The sequence below is a fragment of the Chionomys nivalis genome, chromosome 7 (genome assembly GCF_950005125.1).
Source record: "Chionomys nivalis chromosome 7, mChiNiv1.1, whole genome shotgun sequence".
In the NCBI taxonomy this organism is placed as follows: Eukaryota; Metazoa; Chordata; class Mammalia; order Rodentia; family Cricetidae; genus Chionomys; species Chionomys nivalis.
The window spans coordinates 11,793,904-11,819,929 of record NC_080092.1 but is presented as its reverse complement, the minus strand read 5'-3'; the positions used below and the strand labels follow the sequence as shown (position 1 = coordinate 11,819,929).

Below are 26,026 nucleotides of genomic sequence, written 5' to 3'. Positions count from 1 at the left end.
TTTGAGAACTTCTTAAAGATTATTAGGTTTATTCAATATTTTGAATTAAAAATATGTGGTCCGGGTTAGCTGGGCTGGTGCGTGATCACACTGGGTGTGTGGGATCTCAGTGTAGCATTGAGCCTTTCTCAGTGTGAGATTTTTTTTCTTTTCTTTTGTTTCTTTAAGACAGGGTTTTTCTGTGAAACAGTCCTGGCTGTCCTGGAACTCGCTCTGTAGACCAGGCTGGCCTCTAACTCACACAGATCCACCTACCTCTGCCTCCCAAGTACTGGGTTTAAAGATGTGTGTCACCACTGCCTGGCTCAGAGTGAGATTTTAAACACAAAAACCCATGTTCTGGGTTGATATATTCCAGTTATCAGGAACAGTTAACCAGAAGTGGACTACAGAAGCAAAAAAGCAAGGTTGACATATTTAGAAACTTCCCCAGAACTGTGGACTTCAATGAACAAGGCCTTTGTTCCAGTTTCCGCGGGTGGTGCTGTCTGCGTGCTGAGTTTATGGCCTGAATGACTCTCTGTCCTGGTCAGTCACGCTGCCGGCTGGGGGCCTTTTACACCGCAGTTGCAGCAGAATATGGGAGATGCCAGTGCCATGGGACGACCACCAAGGACAGTAGCCATCATGGAATGGAGCTAGGCTGAGCCTAGAAGACAAGCTGTGTGCGCTGCAGAGGCGGAAAGAGAAGTGGCTCGTTCCTTAGAGGAGCCCAGAAGACTGTGAGCAGATCCCAAGCACTGGGCACCGGCTTATTTATGCTATCAGACTTTGGATTTGCTTTGTTCAGATGGTAACAGTGCCCTGCTTCTTCTCTCTATTTAGCTGATTTTTTTTTCTTTTTAAGCAGGACCTCATGGTTGAGAGACTTTAAAGATTTTCAGAGAGACTTTGGATTTTGGGGGGGAGGCAGGAACTCACCCTGTAGCTCTTGCTGTATGGAATTCTTTTTTTTTTTTTTTTTTTTTTTTTTTTTTTTTTTTTTTGGTTTTTCGAGACAGGGTTTCTCTGTAGCTTTGGTGCCTGTCCTGGAACTAGCTCTTGTAGACCAGGCTGGCTTCGAACTCCCAGAGATCCGCCCGCCTCTGCCTCCCAAGTGCTGGGATTAAAGGTGTGCGCCACCACCGCCCGGCTTGCGGTATGGAATTCTATGTAGATCAGGCTCCACTCCAATGCGGAACCTCCCCAGTGCTTCTATTAAAGGTGTGTGCCACCATGCCTTATGGAACTTTGCATTTTTAAAGAAACTTTGGGTATTTTAAAGAGACTGAATTTTCAAAGTATTGAAATTGTAGAGACTGAAACATTTAAAGTCTATACTATGTCTATATTGCGATATTAATCTGAGATCTTGGGGATGAAGGAAAGGCTGTTGTTAGTATTGTATTCATGGGTCAAGTTGACAAGGGGTCAGCTGTCCTGACTGGTTTTCTGTCCACTTGGCAAGAGCTGGAGTCATTTCAGAAGGGGGTTCTCAATTGAAAACACACCTTGTAAGATTCTTCAGAAGGGGGGTCTCAATTGAAAACACACCTCGTAAGATTCAGGCGCAGGCAAGTCTGTACTGCATCTCCCCAGTTTCCCGTCGGTGTGGATGGCCCAGCCCATTGTGGGCAGCGCCATTCCTAGGCAGGCAGGTGTCTCAGAGCTGTGGGAAGGCAGGCTGAGAGAGCCAGAGGAGCCATCAGCACTCCTCCTCGGGGCTTACAGGTAAAGCCTTGTGGGTGGTGGAAATTGAACCCAGGTCCTCTGGAAGAGCAATCAGTACTCTTAACCACCGAGCCTCTCCGGCCTCCTAATTCAATATTTAATAAGCACACACAATTATATCTGTAGTAATGAGGATGGATCCCAGGGCTTCCTGCAGGCTCTAGGCAAGTGCTATCCTTGTGAGCTATATCCCGAACCCCCAAATGTTGTGTGTGTATGTAGGTTGCGTATGTGTTGGGAATTAAACTCAGAGCCTTGAGTATGCTAGGCTAATGTTCACAAAATGTTTCTAATATCCATTTTGCAAAATTCACTAAAATTTAGCTCAGCTGTGCACATGGATTCAGTCATCAGGACTGAGGTTCTGCACGTGGCCACTAGGGGGCAACAGACACAGATTCGCAGCTGGAAACCCAAGAAGAGGTGGCAGGATCTCCTTCCCATGTTCTCGGCTCATGAACCAGAGTGGCGGAGATCCCGGTGCGTCCAAAGGCCGACCGTGGTCTCATTCGCAGTCACCAGGCTGTCTATGAGCATTTTTCTAGGCGCCCCTGCCATTCGAGAAAACCCCAACAGCCACTGAACCGCACCCGGCTGCCTCTCTTGCTGGAAGTCATCCCACAGACCTTGCAGGCATCCGGTGAGTGGTGTTCATATTTCCCCGTCTGGGCATCCGCAGAAGTCCAGACACTAATTGGCTGGAGTTAATTAACTGCCCGTCTCTTGGTTTATATTTTCGCCCAGCTGGATTGTTGAGAAGGCCCTGGGAGGAGCAGTTCCCCTGAGTCACCCTGGCAGACAGCACCTGGACCACACAGCTAGGGCCCTGTTCCCTGTTCAGCTGAGGCCAGAGGTTAAGAAGAGGAAGTCTGGGTTCACCACAGCATGACCTTGGACAGATCATTTAGCTCGCTGGGCCAACGCTTCATCAGCAGACATGATGATGCTCCTTGGTGTCCAGGCCTTGTTTCCTCCTTGTCCTAGCTTCCAGAAAGTACCACTGATACAACAGTAGAGTTTGTTGTGCACTGGCTTAAGGAAGAACTCTGTCTTGTAAGAATTCTAGAATGCAGACAGAGGACAGAAATGGGGCAAACGGGGTACTGATATTTGGGGGGAGGGTGTCTGCTTTAAGGTAGGCCCGTTGCCGCAAGACCAAGTAAGGTTTGGCTAGGATCATGTTAGCACACGATTAAACTCTAGTAGGTCAAGATTGTTCTAGTATGTCATGGTAGGAGAGTCTCGTAATCTTGGGAAAGTCTGTGATTCAGTGGACTTTCCTGAACTCGACGGCAAGGTTATTTACAAAGTTTGCCTTCCTGGACAAGTTTTTCTGGCATAATCAAGTCACAATACGTGCAGAGTATTAAGCGTCACCTGGTGTGAGTTGGAATTCTTTGCTTTATTTTATTCTTTCAACAGTCTTGTGTAGCCCATGTTAGCCTCAAACTTGCTATGTAGTCCAGTGTGGTGATGTTATGAATGAGAATGGTCCCATAGACTTACCTATTTGAATCCTTGCTCCCCAATTGGTGGAACTGTTTGGGGAAGGATTAGGAGGTGTGCCCTTCCTGGAGGAGGTGTGCCACTGGGGGTGGCTGTGGGGTTTCAAAAGCCTATACCATTCCCAGTTAGCTCCCTCAGCCCCACCCCACAGTGGTTGTATCTCAAGCCCTCAGCTTCTGCTCCAGCACCATGCCTGCCTGCCTGCTGCCTGCTTGCCTGCTGCCTGCTCCCCGCCATGATGGTCATGGATTCTGACCCTTTGAAACTGTAAGCCCCAAATAAATGCTTTCTTTGATAAGTTGCCTTGGTCATGGTGTCTCTTCACAGCAAGAGACATGTGACTAAGACGCCCATTTTAAGCCTGGTGCAGAGATGCAGGCACGTGTACCCCACGCAGCTGAGACACATGCGTGTGTACCCCATGCAGCTGAGATGCAGGCACGTGTACCCAACACAACTGAGACTCAGGCACGTGTTCCCCATGCAGCTGAGACTTGTCAAGATCTTTAAAAAGGCCCTGCGACATCTGAGTTCTGGCCTACTAGGAAGCTGTGTAAGGGGGGCCAGCTCTCTCCTGAGCTCCTGCCCTCACGCACACAGTGGGGAAGGTGGCTCCTTGGACACGGGCAGTAGAGTGAAGTGGGGGAGCTGCGTTGAACATAGCTGCCAGACTTGTTTTGAACGAAGTTCCAGAAGATTCTTGGGGCACTTCAGTCCTGCAAACTGTGAATCCAGGACAACAGACATTGTGAGAAGTCGTGGTCCAAAGGAGGCCCTTTGGGAAGAGTAGGCGTTGCTCAGATTGAGAGGAAGCAGAAGAAATGAGAAAACTAAGCACTAACTGAGCCCAGGATGCCGGGGCTCCTTTGAGTCCCTTCTTGTTCTCAGTATTTAGCAAGCAGTTATTTTTCTTTTTATTATTATTTTCATTTTGTTTGTTTGTTTTTGGAGACAGGTTTCTCTGTGTAGTGTTGACTGTCCTGGAACTCCCTCTGTAGACCAGGCTGGCCTTGAACTCACAGAGATCCGCCTGCCTCTGCCTCCCGAGTGCTGGAATTAATGGTGTGCGCCACCACCGCCCGCCAAGCGAGCAGCTCTTTACAGCTTGGATGTTGTGGAATATTATCTTAAGATGTGCTACATTTGTTTATACTGTGGAATATTCGTTTTAATGATACAAAGATGCGTTGCATTCGTTTATGTTGCATTTGTTTAACTTTGTGAAGCTGTGATGCTTTGCCTGTCCAAAACATCTGATGGGCTAATAAAAAGCTGAATGGCCAATAGCTAAACAGGAGAAAGGCTAGGCGGGGCTGGTAGGCAGAGAGAATAAGTAGAAGGAGAAATCTGGGGGGAGAAGATGGAGGAGCAAGAGAACAAGAAGAGGAGGACACAAGGGGCCAGTCACCCAGTCACACAACCAGCCCCAGAGAAAGAGTGAAGAAAGTAATATACAGAAGGAAGAGAAAGGTGAAAAGCCAGAGGCAAAACGTAAATGGGGGTAATTTGAATTTAAAAAAGCTGGTAGAAATAAGCCAAGCTAAGGCCGGGCATTTATAAGAAAGAATATCCTCTGTGAGATTTATTTGGGAACTGGGTAGTGGGCACCCCAAAAGAGTAAAGAGTAAAAACAATCAACTATACCTGGAGCTTTCAGGTTTGCAGGAGACCCTTGAAGTCCCCAGGCATCCATCTGTCTGTCTGTCTGTCTGTCTGTCTGTCTATCTACCTATCTACCTATCTCTACCTATCTACCTATCTCTATCTATCTATCTACCTATCTCTATCTATCTATCTGTCTGTCTATCTATCTATCTATCATCTATCTATCTATCTATCTATCTATCTATCTATCTATCTATCTATCTATCTCCTAGTTAGTTTGTTAGAGGCAGGCTCTCACTCTGTAATCCTGGCTGGCCTGGAACTCGCAGAATTCTATCTTCTTGTCAGTGCCTCTCAAGTGCTGGGATTTCAGGCTTGTACCACGCAGGGCAGCTGCGTTTACCCTGCTGGCAAATCTGCGCACAGCCTAGTGTGAAACTAAAGCAGAGGGCACCGAGTGACTCTGTGAGGTTAGGGAAGTGGCTCTTTTTATTTTCTTATGTTTTAAAGATTTATTTATTTATTTATTTATTTATTTATTTATTTATTTATTTGTGTGTGTGTGTGTGTGTGTGAGAGAGAGAGAGAGAGAGAGAGAGAGAGAGAGAGAGAGAGAGAGAAAGAGAGATCATATTCTTTTCCGAGCATGATCTGATAAGTTACATTATTGACAGCTGTAAATAGATTTACAACCTTTGACCTAGCTATTTCCTTTCTAGGAATCTAACTTGAGGAAGTAATTGGAGATGCTTTCAAAGATGTTTTAAGCAAGTTTTATTGAGACATTATGTGTAACAGTAAAAGCAATGAGTGTCCAGCCTGAGAAGACACGAGGTTAAGTAAGTGTTGTTGCGTTTTACAATGGAATATTATGTAGACATTAATAACCATGTTATGAATGACTTACTGATATGCGAAGGTGCCAGGCTATATTATAATTTAAAATCCAATTAGTGTAGTAGTATGATTACAATAATATAAAAATAAAATATATCATCTATAACTTGTTTAATTAAGTAAAAATTTTGAGACTTTTAATTAATCAGTGATTTTTAATTTTTTTACTTTTTTTTTACTTTTTATGTGCATGAGTATTTTGTCTGTCTTAGTTACTGTTCTATTGCTGTGAAGAGACACCGTGACCAAGGCCACTTATAACAGAAAGCATTTATTGGGAGCTTGAGAGAGACTGGGTCTGGCATGGGCTTGATTAAGGATGCTTGCTTCTCTTACAGAGGACTCAAATTCAGTTCTCAGCATCCATACTGGGCAGCTTGCAACCATCTCTAATTCTAGTACCCGGGGATTCAACACTGTCTTCTTTCCTCCTTGGGTATCCACACATACCTTGGATATGTGCACATAGACACACACATATACATATAAATAAAAAATAAATCTTAATAATGATCTTACAGAGCAATCAAATACAGTATTTGGAATCTTTCGAGACAGGGCTTCTCTTTATCCTTTGGAGCCTGTCCTGGAACTCACTCTGCAGACAGGCTGGCCTCAAACTCACAGAGATCTGCCTGCCTCTGCCTCCCAAATGCTGGGATTAAAGGTGTGCACCACCACCACCTGGCTTTAGCTGGGGTTTTTGTAGTAATCCTAACAATGGGAATGGTGGTGACTCTGACTCTTTTGCCTGCTCTTGGGACCCTTTTCCTCCTACTGGGTTGCCTTGTCCTGCCTTACTGAGCAGTGGTGGCACACACCTTTAATCCCAGCACTCAGGAGGCAGAGGCAGGCAGATTTCTGTGAGTTTGAGGCCAGCCTGGTTTACAGAGTAATTTCCAGAACAGTCAAGACTTCACAGGGGAGACCCTATCTCAAAAAACAAAACCAAAGCCAGCTAAACAACCACAGCACATATGCAGAGGACCTAATGCAAGATCCGTGGTTGTCACTTCAGTCTCTGTGAGCCCCTGTGAGCCCTGCTTAGCTGATTCTGTGGGCCGTGTTCTCTTGGTGTCCTTTGACCTCTCTGGCTCTTGCAATCTTTCCTTCTCTTGTTCTGTAGGGCTCCAGAGCTCTGCCCAAAGTTTGGCTGTGGGTCTCTGCATCTGCTCTCTCTCGTGATGTTCATCCTCACTCCATCAGAACGGCTGTTGCAGGGTCTGGGCTTAGCTGTGGGGCCTGTACCCATGGAGCACAGTGCCCAGATTCACTGGCATCTTCTCGGCCTTCCTAGTGTTCATGTAATGTGGAAGGCAGATGTAGGTGGGGGGGAGGGGAAGAAATGAATCAAGGATGTTTCCCCAGCCCAAGTCTTGAGCAACTGGAGAATCAAGCTGCCGATTTCTGAGCCAGGAAAACCCGAGCATGCATCTCTTTGAGAAACCTGCTCAAAGTCCAGGTTCTGGTGCCCAAGTCATGGCTTGAAGGGACAGGCGTGGAAGCGGGTGTGGGGGCCAGTGACCCCAGCACATAGGATGACCACTGATGAGCACTCTTGGCTGCTGTTGCTCCTCTCAGACACCTGCAGCTCCCCACCCTTGCCGTCAGCCTCCTGGCTGCAGAAACAGCCTCACTGACTGGCCCCAAGTTGCTCATTAGCAGCAATTAGCAGAACCACTCATTTCCCTGGAGGGAAGAGGGGGAGGAGAAACAGGTTGGGAAGTAGCTCCCACCCTGCGGGGGTGGCCCAAGCTGGTTTCTCCATGTTTCCTCTGTGGCAGGCATGACGTGGCTGCCCAGGTCACACCTGGGGTGGGGGACAGCTAGGCCATGGCTCAGAAGTGCCCCCCCACCCAGCAAGGCAGAGACATGCAGCTTTCGGCCATGTATTCAGCTCACCTGGAACTAAAGCAGGGCCATGGCCTTTCACCACCCTCCACTCTCCAGCCAGGCTGAAGCCCCATGTGGCCAGTCTCTCACCCCTCTGTGAGTCTGAGAGACACTGACCAGGAGATAACCCCAGCCATACCTCTATGTCAGAACTCAGAGGTCCGACCTCTTGTCCATGAGTCAGGATGAGTCACCAGGAGTGTGAGGAAGAGTTTAGCCTGACCAAGGGCACCCCTGTGTATCCTGTAACCCATTCTCTCTGGGCCACGTCCCCAGCTGGACTCTGCCTGGCTCCCTCTGGCTCTGTCCAGGGGATGACCTGCTTTGTGGCATCAGCTGCCTGATGGAGCCCAACTGATATCAAGATGCCACTGTGATGACAGCCACTTTAAGTCTGCAGATTGTGTGGATATCGTCAGTCCTGCCAGCGGGCAGAGCCAGCATTAGCAAGCCCATCACCAGCACCGCTAGTCCATGTTATTGGTCCATCATTAGTCCTGCCTTGACTGGCCTGGTACTGTTCGTGTAGCCCAGCTGCCTCCGACTTGATACCGTCCTCTTGTCTTGGTCTCGTGGGTGCTGGGGTTACCACCGCATCTATCTGCCTATTTTTAAATCTGATCTTGTTGTGGTTCTGAGCCGTGAATCTGTGGCTTTCCTCGTGGCAAGCAAGTTACCTGTAACTGGGCTCTACCCTCAGGCAGTGTCCCTCGAATTAGCCAGCGATTTTAAGGACAATGTGCAAAGGGAGCTCCAGGCTCACCGGAGAGCTCGTGAGTCACCTTCAAGTGCTAGAAAGAAGCTGCTCTCTCTAGCAGAGGGAACAGGCTTGGATGGGGCATAGGGGGAGAGTCCTGGAGCCCAGTATTGTTCCTGGGGGAGCGCTGGACACTTCTTCCCCAGGCCCCCTTCCAGGCTGGTGGACATTGTCCATGAGCACCGTGAAGTCAGTGTGGAGAAGGAGATTAACACTCAGAACTCCAGCAGCTGACTTCTCTTTTCTTTTATAAAGCTTTGATTTTATCGTTAAAATTATTATTATTATTTCTCATGATAGGGTTCCTCTACTTAGCCCAGGCTGGAGCTCAAGATCCTTCTGCCTCAGCCTCCCAAGTGCAGGGACAGCAGGTGTGGTTAGTCACACCCGACTCCAGCCAACTCACTGAGGACACAAAGGCTGAAAACACACCTCAAGGCAGCTTCTGGAAGGGAAGAACTCCAAAGGAAGACAGAGAAAGTAAGGACATAAGGGAGCCCCAAAGGCAGGGATAAAGCAGCTGAGGAAAATACCTGAGCCTCTTGGTGGAACCCAAGAGCCAGACATGCTACATATTCCAGGAAGACAGTCTCAGCCTGATGCTCTGGGAGTCACATGGCCAGCATGGAGCTAGGAAGCCTAGCATCCAGAGTCAGATAGTTAAGCCCTGTTTGTGTTCAGAAGGCATGGGATGGTAGATGTTGGGGATCCCTGAGAGGACAGGAAGGCAGGCTGAGCAGGGAGAGCGATTCTTGATCTCCACCCGTAGGAAATGCTGAGAACTTCCTTACAGGAAAGCTTTGTTCTCTGGGCTCAGGGGTGGGAAGTTCCCAGACTGCAGAGCTCAGCATCGGGAAGAGGAGATGGGAGAAAGGATATCACGGGTCTGCACCATGCAGCCTCATCCTGACTTCCTTGTCACCAGAGAGCTGTGGGGCAGTGTGGAGTCAGGCGTGGTTGGTGTGCTGGTTTGGATGAGAGGGCTCCCGTAAATCTCCAGCATTGAACACTCAGTCGTCAGCGGTTGTTTGAAAAGGGTTAGGTATGTACTGGCTGGAGGAAGTATGTTTCTTGGGGAGGGCTTTGAGGTTTCAAAAAGACTCCTACAGTTTCAAGTGAGCTCTCTCTGCTTCCTGTTTGTGGATCAACATGCGTGTGAGCTCTCAGTCGCTATTCCGCCACCTTTTGCCTGCTACCTCCACTCTGCCTCCTGGACTCTGACCCTCTGGAACTGTAATTCCTAAATAAACTCTTCTGCAAGTTGTCTTGGGCATGGTGTCTCATCACAGCCTTAGAAACATGACTAAGACAGTTGACTTCTCATAAGAGGGGCGAGGGACAGAGCTCTGGGGAAGAGCTGGGAAGGGCTAGAGGAGCCTGAAGGAAGGCAAAGAAATGTGAGGTTAAGGGCATGGGGTCTTTGGGAGGGCTCTGAGGGGGGACCACACCCCAGGACTGAAGGAGCCGAATTTCTGAGAGGCAGAGAAGCCCAATGCCTTGCTGTTTCCAAGGCAACAGGTTCCCAGGACAGCTGGGAGTGTGATCAAGTGGGAGGCAGGACATCGGAGAGCAGTGCTGCCTCAGTAATCCAGTATCCCCAGGCCACCCAGAGCAGGCTCCTCAGAAGCATGCATGCCCAGTGGGGCAGAGGACTCACCAGTGTGTCCCTCTCTTGTCTAGGCACAGTGGTAAAACAGCTGTCAGAGGCAGCGGAAGGAAGGCTCACAGCTGGGGGGAGGGCGGGCCTTGGCTGCGAGGAGGCTGGCTGCATCAAGTTGGCAGTCAGGAGGTGGAGGGAAGAGAATGATGGTGCCCATCGGGCGGGCTTTCTCCTGTCTCCTCTTTTATTCAGCCTGGGCCCTCAGGTCAGGGGATGGTGCTGCCCACAATCAGACTATGTGGTCCACCTTCAGCTAAACTTCTCTGGAAATACCCTTGGCAGGCCACAAAGATTCCAAATTCGATCAACTATCACAGACCGGAAGCCCTCTGTTTCTCAATGTGATACCCAAACTCATCAATTTATCTGTAAGATTTTACCCTTTCCCTCAAGGCTTGAATTTAGGTCATTTGTAGGAGGCCCCAAAATCTTTTGTTTTTGAGACAGGGTTTCTCTGTGTAGCCCTGGCTATCCTGGAACTTGCTCTATAGATGAGGTTATCTTCAAACTCAGAGATACCTGCCTCTGCCTTCTGAGTTCTGGGCTTAAAGGTGTGTGCCACCATGTCTGGCTAGGTCCCCAAAATCTTACTAGTTCTAATATTGTTGAAAAGCTGAAATCTCTTCTGATACTCAAAGCAATGTTGGTGAGGCACTGTAAAATAGAGAGAGATATAAGTCATATATTTCCAATATAAAATGGCACAGGGTAGTTTTCCCCTTGGCTTTCCTCCTTGTGTGAAGCATTAAGGCTGCCCTTCAACCTCTGGTGGAGCCCAAAATCCTCAAAAAGAGGCTCAAACACTTCTCCTCGCACCAGTCAGACTGATACCTCACAATTAAGCAAAACTGGCAGGAACCCAGAATTATCAACAACGGGGTGCAGAAAAGACTCACGAACAACATTCTGATGCCCAAATTTGATGATGGGAGCAGCAAGAAGACCAAGCACACGCTGCCCATTGGCTTCAGGAAGTTCCTGGTCCTCATCGGGAGCTGGAAATGCAACAGATCTTACTGTGCTCAGTCATTCATTTTCCTCTAGGAACCGCAGAGCCACCGTAGAGCCGTACAGCTGGGGTTAGAGCCACTAAGGCCAACAACACCAGGCTCACAGTGAAGAAAATGCATAGGCTCACATGCTGTTCTTTTTTTTTTTATTTGTGCTTATGTAAATCTGCAAAAAAAAAAAAAACCCTACTAAATGATAAAGAGTAAATAGTTCCACTCCATAAGGGAAGAATGGAATGTAGGGGTAGTGAGGGAAAACTGGATTAAAGCAAGGTCAAGATTTTGAAGGAACACCCTGCAGTTCTGTGCCTGGCATCTTTCCTGCATCTTTAAACTCCTCCTCCTCTCCTTACCAAACTGCACATTTCCCTTGCATTTAGAACGTTCTCATGGTGGAATTGATTAAAAGCAGGGGCAGCAGCCATGCTGCAGCTTAGAGCTATGTTCACTCTACTGAACAACTTAGTCTGTTACTTTTGAAGTCAAGAATGAAGCCTTTCTCTGCCAGAGGATAGCACGAATGGCGGCCTACAGTCCAGTTCTGACTAGTCATATTCTCCTCTGAATTCCATGAGCCCAACCTTTCCTAGTCACGTGGTTTTCTGGGCAGTCTGGACTCCTAGCAGAACGGCCCATCAGGCTGCTGATATTCTAAGGGTTCTCGAGGTTACAGCACCAAATCTTACACACTCCTCTCACAAGCCAGTGCAAAGGCCTGCAGACCACATGGGCAGATTCGGACAGCGATGGCCCTCTCACTGGTACCAATCTTCTGTGTTAGTTCCTTTTCCCTTTCTGTGACAGAATACTCACACTACAGAATGCCATTTTCCGATATGACTGCCACCGTCTTTGTCAGCACAGCGGTGACCACTTGTAAGAGGCTCTGAGCATAGGCTTGACAGCTGTCCATGTTCCTTTATAGAAGGAGGGGGTGGGCAGGGTCGTTAGACCCTCACCTACATGTCCGGCTGCTCTCCTGCACTGTCTGGCCATTTGTATGTGACTCTGCCCTAATTGCCCGTGGCCTTCGGTGCTGGAGTGGGAAGGTTAATGAGGAGGGGGCGTTCTTTCTATGAAGCTGGGAGGCGGTCATCATCCATGCAGGCCGAGACTTTCCGGAGGTGTGGCTGCTGTGGACTCATCCACGCTCCTGTGAAGTAACCCTCACCCATGATCTGTAAGGAAGCCCAGTAAACTCATTGCTTCCACAGCTCGGATTCTAGTGGAACCCTATAAGGAGGGATAGACATGATTTGGATTTCCTTCATGCCTGGGGAAGCACGGCAGGCAGCAGGAGCGGAAGGCAGCTGGGCGGGTCTCATAACCAGGAAGCAGAGGTGGCTACTGATGATCAGCGACTTCGTCCTTTCCCCCTTTAATCCCATCTGTGCTGTCAGGCCGACAGGATCTGGAATCACTTGGGCAATGTACCTCTGAACGTGCTTTTGGGGAGTTATCTCAATCACATTAATGGATGTGGGAACACCCATCTTAGCTGGGACTGGACTCTATAAGCTGAACACTAGTGTGCACCCCGTCCCTCTCTTTCCAGACTGTGGGTGTCATGTGACCTCCTCCCACTCCCGCAGCCTTGACTTCCCTCCCTGATGAGTTGTGAAGGAAAACAACCCTTTCTCCTTCAAGTCTGCTTTTGTCAGGGTATCACATCGATGAAGAAGTAACAAGGGAATCTAGGACCGCAGCCTGTGGGATGGTGCCATCTACATCAGTTAAAAAACTATGGAAACCCCTCACAGACTTACCCAGGGACGTGTCTCCTAGGTGATTCCAAGTCCAGCCACCCCACAGACTTACCAGAGGGATGTCTCCTAAGCGATTCCAGGCCAGCCGCCCCACAGACTTACCCAGGGACGTGTCTCCTAAGCGATTCCAGGCCAGCCGCCCCACAGACTTACCCAGGGACGTGTCTCCTAAGCGATTCCAGGCCAGCTGCCCCACAGACTTACCCAGGGACGTGTCTCCTAAGCGATTCCAGGCCAGCCGCCCCACAGACTTACCAGAGGGGTATCTCCTAAGTGATTCCAGGCCAGCCGCCCCACAGACTTACCCAGGGACGTGTCTCCTAGGTGATTCCAAGTCCAGCCGCCCCACAGACTTACTAGAGGGGTGTCTCCTAAGTGATTCCAGGCCAGCCACCCCACAGACTTACCCAGGGATGTGTGTCCTAGGCGATTCCAGGCTAGCCGCCCTACAGACTTACCCAGGGACGTGTCTCCTAAGCGATTCCAGGCCAGCTGCCCCACAGACTTACCCAGGGACGTGTCTCCTAAGCGATTCCAGGCCAGCCGCCCCACAGACTTACCAGAGGGGTGTCTCCTAAGTGATTCCAGGCCAGCCGCCCCACAGACTTACCCAGGGACGTGTCTCCTAGGTGATTCCAAGTCCAGCCGCCCCACAGACTTACCAGAGGGGTGTCTCCTAAGTGATTCCAGGCCAGCCGCCCCACAGACTTACCCAGGGACGTGTCTCCTAACCATCACACCCTGCAAGGCCGTCAGCCTTTCTTACCCATTCAGCTTTTTCTCATGAGGCCATGAAGCTGCTGGTAGATTCTTTCACAGGACTGGCTCACGTTGGTGGTATAATGGTACTTAAATCAACCGGGAAGTTCCCAGCATCCACGAGAACAAACGACTTGTTATTTTGCTTTGTTGTGCTCTTTGAGTCAGGTTCTCACGTAGCCCTTGGACTCACCGTGTAGCCAAGGATCACCCTGAGTCTCTCCCATCCTCCCAAGTGCTGGGATTACAGGCATGTGACACCGTGTCCTGTTTCGTGTGGTGCTGGGGACTGAAGGGGGCCTTTGTGCAAGCTAAACATTCTACTAACTGAGCTACATCTCCAACTTCACGCCTTTTGGAGACAGCTTCTCCCTTTGTAGCCCAGGCTTGTCTAGAACTCGCTTTGTAGCCTAGGCTGGCCTCAATCAGCAGAGATGATGTTCCGGCTTTCGCCTGCCCTGTGCTGGGATTACAGGCATGAGATCTCATCCCTGGAGGATTCGCTTACTTTTCAATTCCATTTGAGCCATCAAGGCAGGTATCATTTTAGTTTGTCACTAAGGTCAGGGTCCCCCTCCGTGACCCCCAATCCTGCTGCTCGGTAATGCCTGCTAACTCACCTTTTAGGCTGTGGTTTATTTCCTTCGATGACCCTGGCACTTATAGTGTGAGCCCCAGCAGGAGGAGGCGGTGCCCTGCAGGATAACCTTGCTCGGAATATGTCCCCTGACTCCCATACCCACGTCCCAACCGCCACCGCTGATGAGTAATGGTTTTGGCTTCAGCATCGCCGGCTCCAGCTGCCCTTAGCATGTAAATGCTCCTGCAGCCCTATCAGACATCAACACCTCAGTGTGAATTGGCTGGTATCCCTGAGCACGCTGGCAGGGACTGCCGTGTGGGTGGCAGGGCTGGGTACCTGATCTATCTCTTGCATAGCATGAAGATGCCCAGCTGGGATGCTGGGTGTGAGTCTGGTACATGGAGGCCCGCAGTAAATATTTTGCTGAATGTTGACTCATGCCAGGGGCTCCATCCCTGTTCTTCAGGGACTGGCTCTTCACATCCTAGGAACTGGAGAGCTGGCCCTTGGGGAGGGAGTGGGTCTCTTCCAGAGCTTGTACCAGGAAATCTCCATCTAGCTTTTTAAACTTCTTCTGACTCCCACAGAGCCCTTGTGCTGGGGCTTTTTTCTGGCCACCCATCTCAAAGAAGGCAACATTCTGGGGACATGCCTCTTAGTTGCCCAGGGCAATGACTCAGGAAATGCAGAGGCAGGAGGCTGCAGGTATTGGTCTCTAGCCTCTCTTATCTTCTACAATCACTTATTCATTCAACAAACATCTACTGAAACCCAGTGTGCAGCGGGCGACAGACTTGGATCTGAGAATGGCTGGGGGAGGCACCCTTCCTTCCCCTCAGGGAGTCACAGCACAAATCAAGGACCATGCTACTGCCCACCTCGCTGCTAATTACTCTTCTTGCTTCCCACCCCTAAGAGATGTGAGTTTCCTGGGTGAAGGACCCGAACCCCATTCCTCATTGAGTGTCCCAGTGACCTAGCACAGGGCTAGTGGAATGAACTGAGGTGGCTAAGGCCCTCTGTGTCACAACAGGGGTGGGTTAGGGAGGTGTGGGAGCAGCTGAAGGTGCAGAAGTGGCCCTGAGGGGGACCCAGGATGAGGCAAGTGCTCCTCCATATTTGTTCTATAGCTTTGGGGGGTGGGTGCATAGAGAAGCTGGCCTCATCTTGGCTGCTCCACAATCACAGGAGGGAGAAGAATGAACCACTGGGGTTCCTGAGGCCACACATTTTGTGTGTTTGGAACAGGGTGGGGCAGGGGCTCTCTGCCTCATCTTGCCTGCAGGTTAACCCCGACCTGCCTCGTGCCTCCTTCCCCGCACAATGGCCCATAGTCCACACCCCAGTCCACAGTGCCCTGCATCTCCTTGCCAGAGAGGGGCATCCATGTGCAAACTGGACCTGCTACCTCTGTAGTTCTAAACAATTGAGATGGGCAGCACAGGGCCCTGCAGGGCCAGCTCTGGACAGCTTGGGAGACACAGGCCAGGGAGCTCCCAAGAGAGCTGTGGCTGGCCCAGAGGCAGAAAGAGATCAACTTCTCTTTCTTTCCCTAGGAGCAGTGTTACTGTTCCTGTTCCCACACTTCTCTTTTCTTCAGAGCATGTGACCTGCGCCAGGGAGGGTCAGGCACCTCTGATCCTGCTGGGGACACCGAGTTCTCAAGTTGACCCAGTGTCCAGTCTACTGACTTCCCTGAGCTAGCTTTTTTTTTTTTTTTTTTTTAATCTTAGGGGACTTGGGGACAGCACAATGTAGGGTACAGAGTCTCAGACTGTGGTATTGTTTTTATTCAGCCTTGCTTCTTCCCACAACCAGGTCTGCCCCTAGAAACTCACACTGGACAGAGGGACATGTATGTCTGGGGGAGGGGGGTGTTGCGGGTTCTTGCTTGAGGTGAGGAGGGCAGGACACTGAGTCAATAACGATTCACATTAGCCCACAGTGCCCCAGCTTCCCCAAGCCTAGTTCCATGGCCTTTTGTGTGTATGGGGTCCCAGGATGTGATTCTTCCCAAGTATGGGGGCCATAGACCACGGCTCCTGCTCAGAGTTGGCCTGCTCCCTGGAGTTCAGGTAAGAAATGAGTCACTGAGGTTCACCTGCAGTGACAACTGGGAGGAAGTACCAGGGACAACTTGGCCAAATGACCAAGAGGCCATCATGCCCTCCCCCTTGGAGCCTGAGTCACAGCTTTCAGGGAAGTGGGCTAACGGGATTCCAGGCTCCCAAGTGTTTGGGTTGAGTCATGGAAGCAGCCAGGGCGCTGGGCACGGGCCGTTAAGGAGCAAGATCCCCCTGGCAACCTCCAGCCTAAGGTCCCACGGGCTCCAACATTCTCTGCCCCAGCTGTAGCCACTTCAGGCTGAGCCACTTCCTACCCCAAGAGCTAGGCAAGCCGCAGGCAGGATCTCTGTTTCCCGAGACAGTCAAGGATAGAGCCTTGCTCCGGGCAGTCAACAGGTCCCCACTGCCCCTCACAGGGTGCACCCTGGGCACCCATCTTGAACCTGAGCCTGAGTCCCCCGTCTACTTACTGCCCCTAGACTGCCCCTAGCCCCAGTAGCCAGTTGCTTCCTTCCTCCTGGTAGCCCCGCCTCCTCCCTGACCCACTGTCTGGGTGGCCCAGTCACCAGCTGGGGGGACTGGTCCAACAGCATTCCTCCTCACAGGATAAAACCTGGGGCGACCTGCAGGGAACCCGACACTACAGCCACCTGCCCTGCCAGTCCCAGCCAGCACAGCCCTTAGGTCCTTGGAGATGGTCAGCAGCCTCGCTGCGGCTCCACCCCTAGCGGTGATTTCCAGACCTCCCCCCGCACTGGGTGGGGACCAGTTCAGGATCACAATCTTTCTGGCACTGCTGACTTCCACAGGTGAGCCTCCGGGGCCTGCTGCTCTTCGCCTCCTCCTCTCTCCACTCCTCCTTCCTGCCCACAGTCCCTCCTCCTCGCCAGCCTCCTGATTCAGCACCTTCCCGTGAGTGTGGGCTCTCCTTCCCATTGTCTCCTTTCATTTCCCTCTGTCTCTGTCCCCTGCCTCTGCCGTTGCTCTGTGCCTCAGTTTCCCTAGCTGAACGCGGGCGAACGCCCTGGTCGCCGTGCTTGCTCAGGGGCTCTTCTCCCATCCTGTCAGTGCAGCTTCCTTTTGTCCTCCGGCTTCTGTTTCCCCCTCCATGGTTTCCATCTTGGGTCTACTCCTTCTGTTCTGGAACGGGACAGCTGCCCAGGCTTTGGTGGGGGCTGGCGGTATGTGTCCCAAGCTCTCTTCCTACTCTTAGGAAGGTGGAGAGAATACTGGTGAGCTGGGAGGCAGGGGTCTGAAAATGTTTGTTCCAACAGAGCTTCAGGAGGTATCTGTGGTGTGTGTGTGTGTGGGGGGGGAGAGAGGTGGTAGGAGTGGGGAACGGTGCTGAGGGTCCAGGATGAGTCTGTGTGAGAGGGGGGGATCAGGGCTCCCCACCACCGGGCCTGACCCTCTTTACTCTCTTGCCCTCAGCTACCCTCGGTGCTGCCCACATCCCTGGTGAGTGTGAGTAGGCTGGGGTGGGGGGTGGGATGCGCGGTCTCTAGATGTCATTCTATGGGGTAGGTCAGAAGTGGGATCTGCATTCAGAGGAAGCTGATGAGGAAGGGATACAGGGATGACGAGCGTGGGGAGGGCATAGAAAAGAGGATGAACCTGGAGGAGAAAGGTCTGGAAGGACAGAAGGATGAGAGTCAAGAGAACATAGGCAATCAAGGTTAAGGGAAGTGGAGGGAAGACCAGCTAACGGGCTGGAGAGAGGGATGAAAGGGCCAGCGCCCCGGTAGCTGAAGGGGACGGGGACAGGGCAGGGACTCACCTGCCGTAGACACTGCTGGACACATGCCGTGCTGGGCCACAGGCTTGAGACCTTGGAGGGCCTGGAGGTGGGTTGACAGGCAAGTCCGAAGACAGTTGGGTTTGCTGAGATGACAGGAAACTCCTCCCTCCTGCCAGTGTCTCCAGACTGTGGCAAGCCTCAGCAGTTGAACCGTGTTGTGGGTGGCGAGGACAGCGTGGATGCCCAGTGGCCTTGGATTGTTAGCATCCTCAAGAATGGCTCCCACCACTGTGCAGGCTCCTTGCTTACCAACCGCTGGGTGGTCACGGCTGCGCACTGCTTCAAGAGGTATGTGCATTCAGGTTTGATCTTGATTCTTCAGTACCCATCCTTCCTTCCTGTCTCAGGCTCCAGGCTGTCCAGTTGTTCAGGGATCCTGATTGCCATCGTACCAGGCATTCTCTCCTTGACATCTCTTTCTTTCTCTTTCCTTACAGCAGTGTGGACAAGCCATCTCTGTTCTCAGTATTATTGGGGGCCTGGCAGCTGGAAAACCCAGGTCCAAGGTCCCAGCGAGTGGGTATTGCTTGGGTGCTGCCCCACCCTAGGTATTCTTGGAAGGAGGGAACCCGTGCAGACATTGCCCTGGTGCGCCTGGAACACTCTATCCAATTCTCTGAGCGGATCCTGCCCATCTGCCTGCCCGACTCTTCCGTCCAGCTCCCTCCCAACACTGACTGCTGGATTGCAGGCTGGGGCAGCATCCGTGATGGAGGTGAGGTTCCCTTCTAACTTCAGAGAGGTCAGGAATAGCTGGGGACAGAGGGCGGAGGCCACTCAGATACAGATACTAGGGTAGGAGAGAGTAGAGGCCATGTGTACAATTATAGAGACGAGGAAAGATTAGTCGGGGACTAGAGAAATGAAGTCACAAGAATTCAACTGCCAGTTTTAGGTCACCTCTAGCTGAAAGGAATCTGGCTCTCTTTTAAAGCAACAATAGAGATTTGCAGTAATAACAACAACAAAAGGAAGGAATGAAGAAAAAAGGCAGGCATGGTGGCCCATGCCTGTAATACCAGCACTTGGGAGGCAGAGGCAGGCAGACCTCTGTGAGTTAGCTGTCTACAGAGTGAGTTCCAGGACAGTCAGGATTACATAGAAAGATCCTATGTGTGTGTGTGTGTGGGGGGAATTTGCAAAGCTCTTGACACAAGAATGGGTAGACATGGAGTGGGGACAAGATGGAAACATAATCAGCATTATGACTTCCAAGTGGGAATTGTCAACCCCTGGTGGCAGCATCTATGAATTACAAGCAAAAGTCCCAGGAGGTAATGTAGTTTTCATCACCAAAAACCACAATTTTCAAACGAGTTATGGAGGTTTGAAAAATACCATCTATAACCACAAACCAGAGGAAATATAGAGGTAGAGAAAGGCAGATGGTAACTAGAGAGACAGAGCCTGGGTTAAGCCCAAATGAACAGAAATGATCCATGAAAGAATACGCAGCAGAGACCAGGAGGGAGAAACTGGGTATAGACAGCAGGGAAGAAAGGCAGAGCCTTAACCTGGGTCCAGAAGAACTGCTCAGGCACGGGCGATGCTGGAACTCTGCAGCTGCAGTCTTCCCTTGGTCTACACCTTAACTCCAGGGAAGGTGAGGGCTTGGTGAAATTCAGGGAATACCAAACTCGCTGCCTTTGTAGGAAAAACTAGAGTCTGAGTCTAGAAACACCACTCTGCTGTGTAGCCCTCTGTGGACATCTGGGAGCTTATTGAGGGCACAGAATCTAGGACTGCACATCCATGTTTGAATTCACTGGGTCAAGGGGTGGGGAGCCTGGGATTAGGGTTTCCTGAAAACACCTTGGGAAAGCCCAGTAGAGCGGATTCATTTACCTTTGAGGAAGGCTGCTGGGAGGGTAGAGGGGACCAGATGCAGGCATTGGGCCGACTCTGTCCTCCTGTTCCCAGTGCCCCTGCCCCGCCCTCAGACCCTTCAGAAGCTGAAGGTGCCCATCATTGACTCAGAAGTCTGCAAACGCTTGTACTGGCGGGGTGCAGGGCAAGAGGCCATCACTGAGGACATGCTGTGTGCTGGTTACCTGGAAGGGGAGCGGGATGCTTGTCTGGTGAGTGCCCACCCTCTGCCCACCCCAACTGGGAGGCCCCAAAGCTCCATCACGTCTATTTCCTGAGGGACACCCTTTCCCACCTCTGCCTGGGCCCCCTTTATAGCCTGGCTGGGTCACCCATTTTCTTGTTCACACACGGGCTGTGTACAGAACTCCTCAGCTGTAATGCCTCAGCTTGGCAGCTGGTATTCTGAGTAGGGTCCGGTGCTTCAGAATCCTTGTCCTCTGTGGCCAGTCCCGTGACTGAGGTGGCCACGTATGGCCTGGCTTCGGTGCCCACATTTTCAATTGGTCTAAAGACTTTCTAAACCTGTAAACGAAAAGTGGCCTCATCTCCTGCTCCTTGTGGTTGTGGGGAGGTCATGCCTGCCATCAGAAGTGGTTCTGTTCATAAGGCCTGTTCTTCCAGGGCTACCACAGACCGGTTGGCTCAGTACTGCATCCTCTAAGCACGCCTGGGCTCTGCACATGGCCTGCCGGTGTGGGCGCCTGACTTCCCTTCTTCTCTGCAGGGCGACTCTGGGGGTCCTCTGATGTGCCAGGTGGGTGACTCCTGGCTACTGACGGGCATTATCAGCTGGGGAGAAGGCTGCGCGGAGCGCAACCGGCCCGGAGTCTACACCAGCCTCCTAGCTCACCGCCCCTGGGTGCAGAGGATCGTGCAAGGGGTGCAGCTGCGCGGGCGCTTGGCGGACCCTGGGGACACCAGGAGCTCCTAAGTTGGGATCCAGAGAACAGCCTCTTGCTGGTCTCTCGGCTGTAAATATGTCTTCTACCTCCGGGGGGCGCCAATGGCCTGTAGGAAGACCTGGGAAGTCCCGGCCCCGCCCACAGCGAGGCCCCGCCCCTCAACTGAGGACTCTGTGTGTGTGTGTGTGTGTGTGTGTGTGTGTGTGTTAATGTTTTTTTTTACAGTTATTTGTAACCATGCCACATATTTATTCCAGTTTCAATAAATTATTTATTCTCAGTTCTTGGTTTTTTCCCCCCTATATATGGGAATGCAGTTGGGACAAAAATGCTGGGATATTGATGTGAAGTTGCACATGGGCCCGGGCACAGCTCCATCTCGGACCCCTGGCCTATCCTTGCTCTTGCTTGCCTTTTCTCTGAGGTGGCAAGGACTTGGCTGTGCTATACTGAGGAGTTCAGGGTTGGGATCCCCGCCAAAGCTAAAGTAGGGTTCCGAGAACCTTATCTCTGTGAGAATGGAGCTTGGCTCATCTTCAGGCCAGATCCGGGCTGCTATGGCAGGACTCGGAGTGAGCTGCACTTGAAGCCAGGCTTTGTCTCCCTGATTTAACAGCTACACCCTGCCATGGTTGATTAATAGCAATGACTCTCCACTGAGGCCATAAATTCCTCTCCACCAAGGAGCTGCAAAACATTGAGGCAGCAGGCTTGAGTCACCTCACCTGTCCCCTTGGAGGAGGGAGGAGTACGGATGACAGCAATGACTCAGGCTGTGAGAGGGTCTGGGGCTTCCAGAACGTTGTTGGTTAAAGTCTGTTGCCCCTTTGCTCTGCAGCCCAGGCCCCCGGAGTCCTCTTCCCAGTGGGAGCCCTCCCAAGGCCTGGGCTCGGATTTCTCAGGGCTCTGGGCGGTGGCCAGGCCACAGGGGCTGGATGAGTGTGGTCTTTATAGTGGTTGATACCTGAGAGTCACAAAAACAAACAAACAAACAAACAAAACAAAACCGGAAACCAGCCAGCTCCAACAGGTGATAAAGGCGACTTTGCTAGACAATGTCTCCTACCAGGAATGGCGGAGGTGAGAAGCCTAAGAGAACACCGTGCAGCTTTGTGTGTGCTGCATGCAGAAAGTGCAGCCCCGAAACACCGTTCCCATTGTTCCATCCATCCGCACAGAGCTGCACCTGCCCTGTGCTGTTTTGATTTCCTTTATTGTTAGAAAGCAATAAATGTTGTTTAAAAACAAACAGGCCAGACTGGCCACCTGCTTGTAAAGGATGGAGCCTGGGAGTGCTTGGGGATTCAGGTGTCCCAGAGCCAGCACATGGCTGGTCGAGTCCCCACAGCAGTGCCCTCTGTCTGTAGTGGTCCCCCATATCCTCCCCCACGCTTATCCCCCAGCCTCCCTCGCTGGTCCCTCTCCTCCCCTCAGTTGCTCTCCCCCTGCAGAGCTGGGTTTGTCTTCCTGCCAGAGCCCTCACCCCAGCCCTGCCTTGGTTCTTGCCGCTTCTGTTCTTCTCCTTCCTGAGTTTCCTACTTGACCCTGTTTTCCCCAGGCCTGTGTGTTCATCCCTCGCGTCCTCCCTCCGATATCACCCTTACTGAACCTGGGGTCCCCAATCAATGGCTAGATGCTTAGGCAGGGCAATGGTGGTGGCATTTGTCTGTGGGAAGTCAGTCTTCAACTGTTCCCATAGCTTATAATGCCAGAGTCCTGAGTGGCCCCAGCAGGCTAGGCTTCCCTGCCAATCTTTAACAGGTCAAGTAAACAAACAGGAGATAAGGGATCCTTATCAATATGGCCACACTGCGAAGAATAGGTAAGGAGAGCCGATGCCCTTAAGGTCATCCTTGGGGCATTGACATGAAGTTTAGGTTTAAAGAGAGGGCATGAGATATGATAGCCTGGTCAAAATGTGGTCTTGTCAGTGGTGAGGGGACACAAACACAGCCCCATATTGTCTTCTTCAGCAGCCTGAGGAGGTCCCCTACTCTTTCTTAAAATTAGATAACTAGCTAATTAATTAATGTGTGTGTATATGTAGGGGCATGAAGGTCAAAGGGCAATTTTCTGGGTGTTGAGGCTCTCTTTCCACCTTAAACTCAGGTCAGCAGGCTGGTACAGTAACTAATCCATCTCATTGGCCTGTTTTCCCTAATCTTTTAGGGACCTTGATGCCAAACCAGGATCCATGGTTTCAAGGCTGAAAATAAGTCCAGGACTAGATGATATTAAACAGAATTGGAGATTTTATATTTTAAAGATCTATTTATGTGTTTGGTGTTTGCTTGTGTATGCTGTGTACCACATGCATGCAGTGCCGACAGCAGCCACAAGAGGGCACTAAATCCTCTGGAACTGGAGTTAACAGCCGCTTGCAAGCTACTGTAATGTGGATGCCCAGAAACAAGTTCTCTTAACTAGTGAGCCATCTCTCTAGTCCCAGGGATTTTATTAGAGATAGTTTAATATAGACTTTAAGTATGTGTGTTAAGAAAGAGAATTTCTCAGAAGAAAGTAAGAATGTAGGCTTCTCAGAGAAGAGGCTCAGAAAAGTCACATGCTAATGACTGTCCAGGCTTCCCGAGGGACACTTGCAATTGGCTGTCTTAGTGTTGGCCACATGTTCAACTTTGGCCCCTTTCAGCTTAAATCTCAAGAGGTTGCTAAGAAACCCCCAAGCCCCTATATGTGTTCTTAATCTCTCTTGATAATTGAATTATAGGGGGCTCTGGTGCTGCCACAGATGAGATTATAGTCTAATGAAGAAAAACGATAAGGCCTAGGCGTTTGGGACATGGCCTCCACCGAATGGTTCTGGAGAAATTCCTAGAGGACTTGCAGGTTTACGGCTGGAAAGGCAGAAAGAACTCAAGCAGGAAGTTCTCAGTTGTGCTGGTTTCTTGTGTTCTGGATGGCAAGAGGCTTCGTCTAGGTTCCAGGCTGAGGGGCTCCCCTCCCTCCTCATGAACTCCACGATTTCTGTGCGTTCAGTCCTGCCCATCACCAGCTCAGTTCCAGCCTCTCCGTCAAGATGGCCTGACCAACTGGAAAAGCTGTGTGAGCGAATTCTCTGTTCTAGAGTCATGCCCTGGCTGGCACCAGGCTTTTGCCTTTTGCTTCTGCCAGCCTGAGATTCATGGCAAAATCCCCATTTCTCAAGTCCATTGTGTCAGGAGTCCGCTGGCCAAAGGGAAGGGTGCAGGTTTCTCTTTGGAACATCTTCATTTCAGTCACGCTGGTGACAGCAGGAGGGGCCCTGGAAGTCCAGGGCTCCAGGAAAGGCTGGGATGTGAAGAGGGGAATTGGTGGCCAGTTCCTGAGTGCACTGGGGTTTTCTTGATTCCTCCCTGCTCGGGGGACTCCCTAGCAGTGTCCATGTCCTATACAGTCCATCAGTTCCCTGGCTCCTGCTAGCGGGGGCTGCCCAGCTCGGAGCGCTGCGCTAGGCCATATCTTGGGGCCTCATTGTGCGCATGGAACTCTGGCCCTGAACACATCCTGCTCAGGACAAAGTTCCATAAAACCGCTGGGGGCTGAAGAGCTGGGGGCTGCAGATGGAGACCTTGGGCTGCTGGGCCGTCTTGGAGGACTGACCCCCGACTAGCAAATGTGCCGTTCCTTCAGCCTTCCATAGCCCTTGCAAAGCTCTGGCATCTTCTCCAGTACTGGGTGGGGACTTCCTGGCCTGTGACAAAAGTCACCACAGTAAGGACACTACCTGCTGTGTCCCTGAGGTCTGGATGTCGTCCCCCCCCACTCTTTCCTTAAATTATAAACCCTTGAGGGGACCTTCCCTCCAACCCAATGCAAAGTTTTGGTAGCAAGGTTTAAGGGGGACACATCCTGGATGAGTTCCCCACAATTTATCTCAGCACCCCTCTTGTACCCAGTATGGGAAATATTAGTCTAGGTAGGGTCATGATAATGTTAATTTTCTCCGTCAGTTAAAGGATGAAATAGCAGGAAAAATCTGGAGCACAACAGATGGCCGCAGAATGTTGTGGGATATTTGTTCACTGAATAAAGAGATATTGCTGTGATTGGTTTAATAAAGAGTCAAATGGCCAATGACTAGGCAAGAAGAAGTTAGGCGGGATTTCCAGGGACAGAGAGGACTCTGGGAAGAAGAGAGGCAGGGAGACACCTGATGTGGGATTCCCCTCTGTATGCTGTGAATATGTTCTATTACTGTTGGTTAACAAAGAAGCTGTTTTGGCCAATGGCTTAGCAGAGTAAAGCCAGGCAGGAAATCCAAACAGAGATATATAGAGAGTGGGTGGAGTCAAGAAGATGCCATGTAGCTGCCAAAGGAGAAAGATGCCTCCGTCAAAACCTTTCCAGTAAGCCACAGCCTCATGGTGATACACAGACTAATAGAAACGGGTTAGTTTAAGATATAAGAGCTAGGTAGGAATACACCTAAGCTATTGGCCAAGCAGTGTTGTCATTAATATAGTTTCTGTGTGATTATTCGGGTCTGGGCAGCGGGAAACAAATGAGAGCCTCGGTCTACAAGACTCTAAAGAAGTCAGACTCACAGTACAGATCAGGGGTAATGGAGCCACGAGGCAAAATGTAGGTTAAAAATGTGGGTTGATTAAATTATAAGAGCTAGTTGGGAAAAGCCTAAGCTTAGGCCAAGCTTTCAAAATTAATGGTAAGTCTCCATGCCATTATTTGTGAGCTGGTCCAAAGAAAAATCTGTCTACAGAGGAGAACTCTTGGGTACAGCAACCAGGAGACGGAGACAGAAGCAGCAGTGAAGATCCCAGGAGTGAGGAAGCACACATGTAGCATGAGCAGACACACGCATGCAGCAGACACACAGAGAAAGACCCTCTGCAAAGCAGAGTGGGGACTCAGAAAGAAAAGAACTCCAGCTCTTCCTATAGCGTTTCCCTCCCCTAATTTAAGGCTGGCCAGTTTAAGGAAAGACAGGTGGTTGATTGGCACATCCTTGAATGAGGTCAGTCAGTCCGCCTGCAGGAGCCCTGCTGGGGAGAAACAAAAGCCTACCCGGCCTTTGTTTCAAGGTGCCAGGCTTTTGTCTTGGGTCCAGAGAGTGAAGAAGAAGCTGGCTACATTGGAGTTCACTGTCTTTATTGCCTAGCCATGTCCTCTCTGTCTGTCTGTCTGCCTGTCTGTATGCCAGGGAGTCTGTCTTCTAATCTCTCAGGAACCTTTCTTTCACCAGGCCCTCAGCTGTCCTCCACCCCACAAACAGAACAAGGGTTTTAAA

At 50.8% G+C, this 26,026-nt stretch overlaps 1 protein-coding gene across 2 annotated transcripts; it reads left to right on the top strand.

The window, feature by feature from the left end:
• The first annotated feature begins 16,867 nt into the window (after nt 1-16,867).
• Nucleotides 16,868-21,061, top strand: LOC130877712 (brain-specific serine protease 4). Of its 2 annotated transcripts, none has more exons than XM_057775232.1 (6): nt 16,868-17,021; nt 17,644-17,670; nt 18,127-18,298; nt 18,451-18,725; nt 19,931-20,088; nt 20,604-21,061. In XM_057775232.1, the coding sequence occupies exons 1-6, from the start codon at nt 16,907-16,909 to the stop codon at nt 20,808-20,810; spliced, it is 954 nt and encodes a 317-aa protein (XP_057631215.1). In that variant the 5' UTR covers nt 16,868-16,906; the 3' UTR covers nt 20,811-21,061. The 2 variants fall into 2 exon arrangements, with proteins under 2 accessions (XP_057631215.1, XP_057631214.1); XM_057775231.1 differs by having other exon boundaries at nt 18,448-18,725.
• The last annotated feature ends 4,965 nt before the right edge of the window (nt 21,062-26,026 follow it).

Coding starts and splice junctions, on each gene's coding strand:
- LOC130877712 (XM_057775231.1), top strand. CDS start 16,907: ATGGTCAGCAGCCTCGCTGCGGCTCCACCCCTAGCGGTGATTTCCAGA. Junction 17,022..17,643: donor GGCACTGCTGACTTCCACAG/GTGAGCCTCCGG, acceptor TCTTGCCCTCAG/CTACCCTCGGTGCTGCCCAC. Junction 18,299..18,447: donor GCTGCGCACTGCTTCAAGAG/GTATGTGCATTC, acceptor CTTTCCTTACAG/CAGTGTGGACAAGCCATCTC.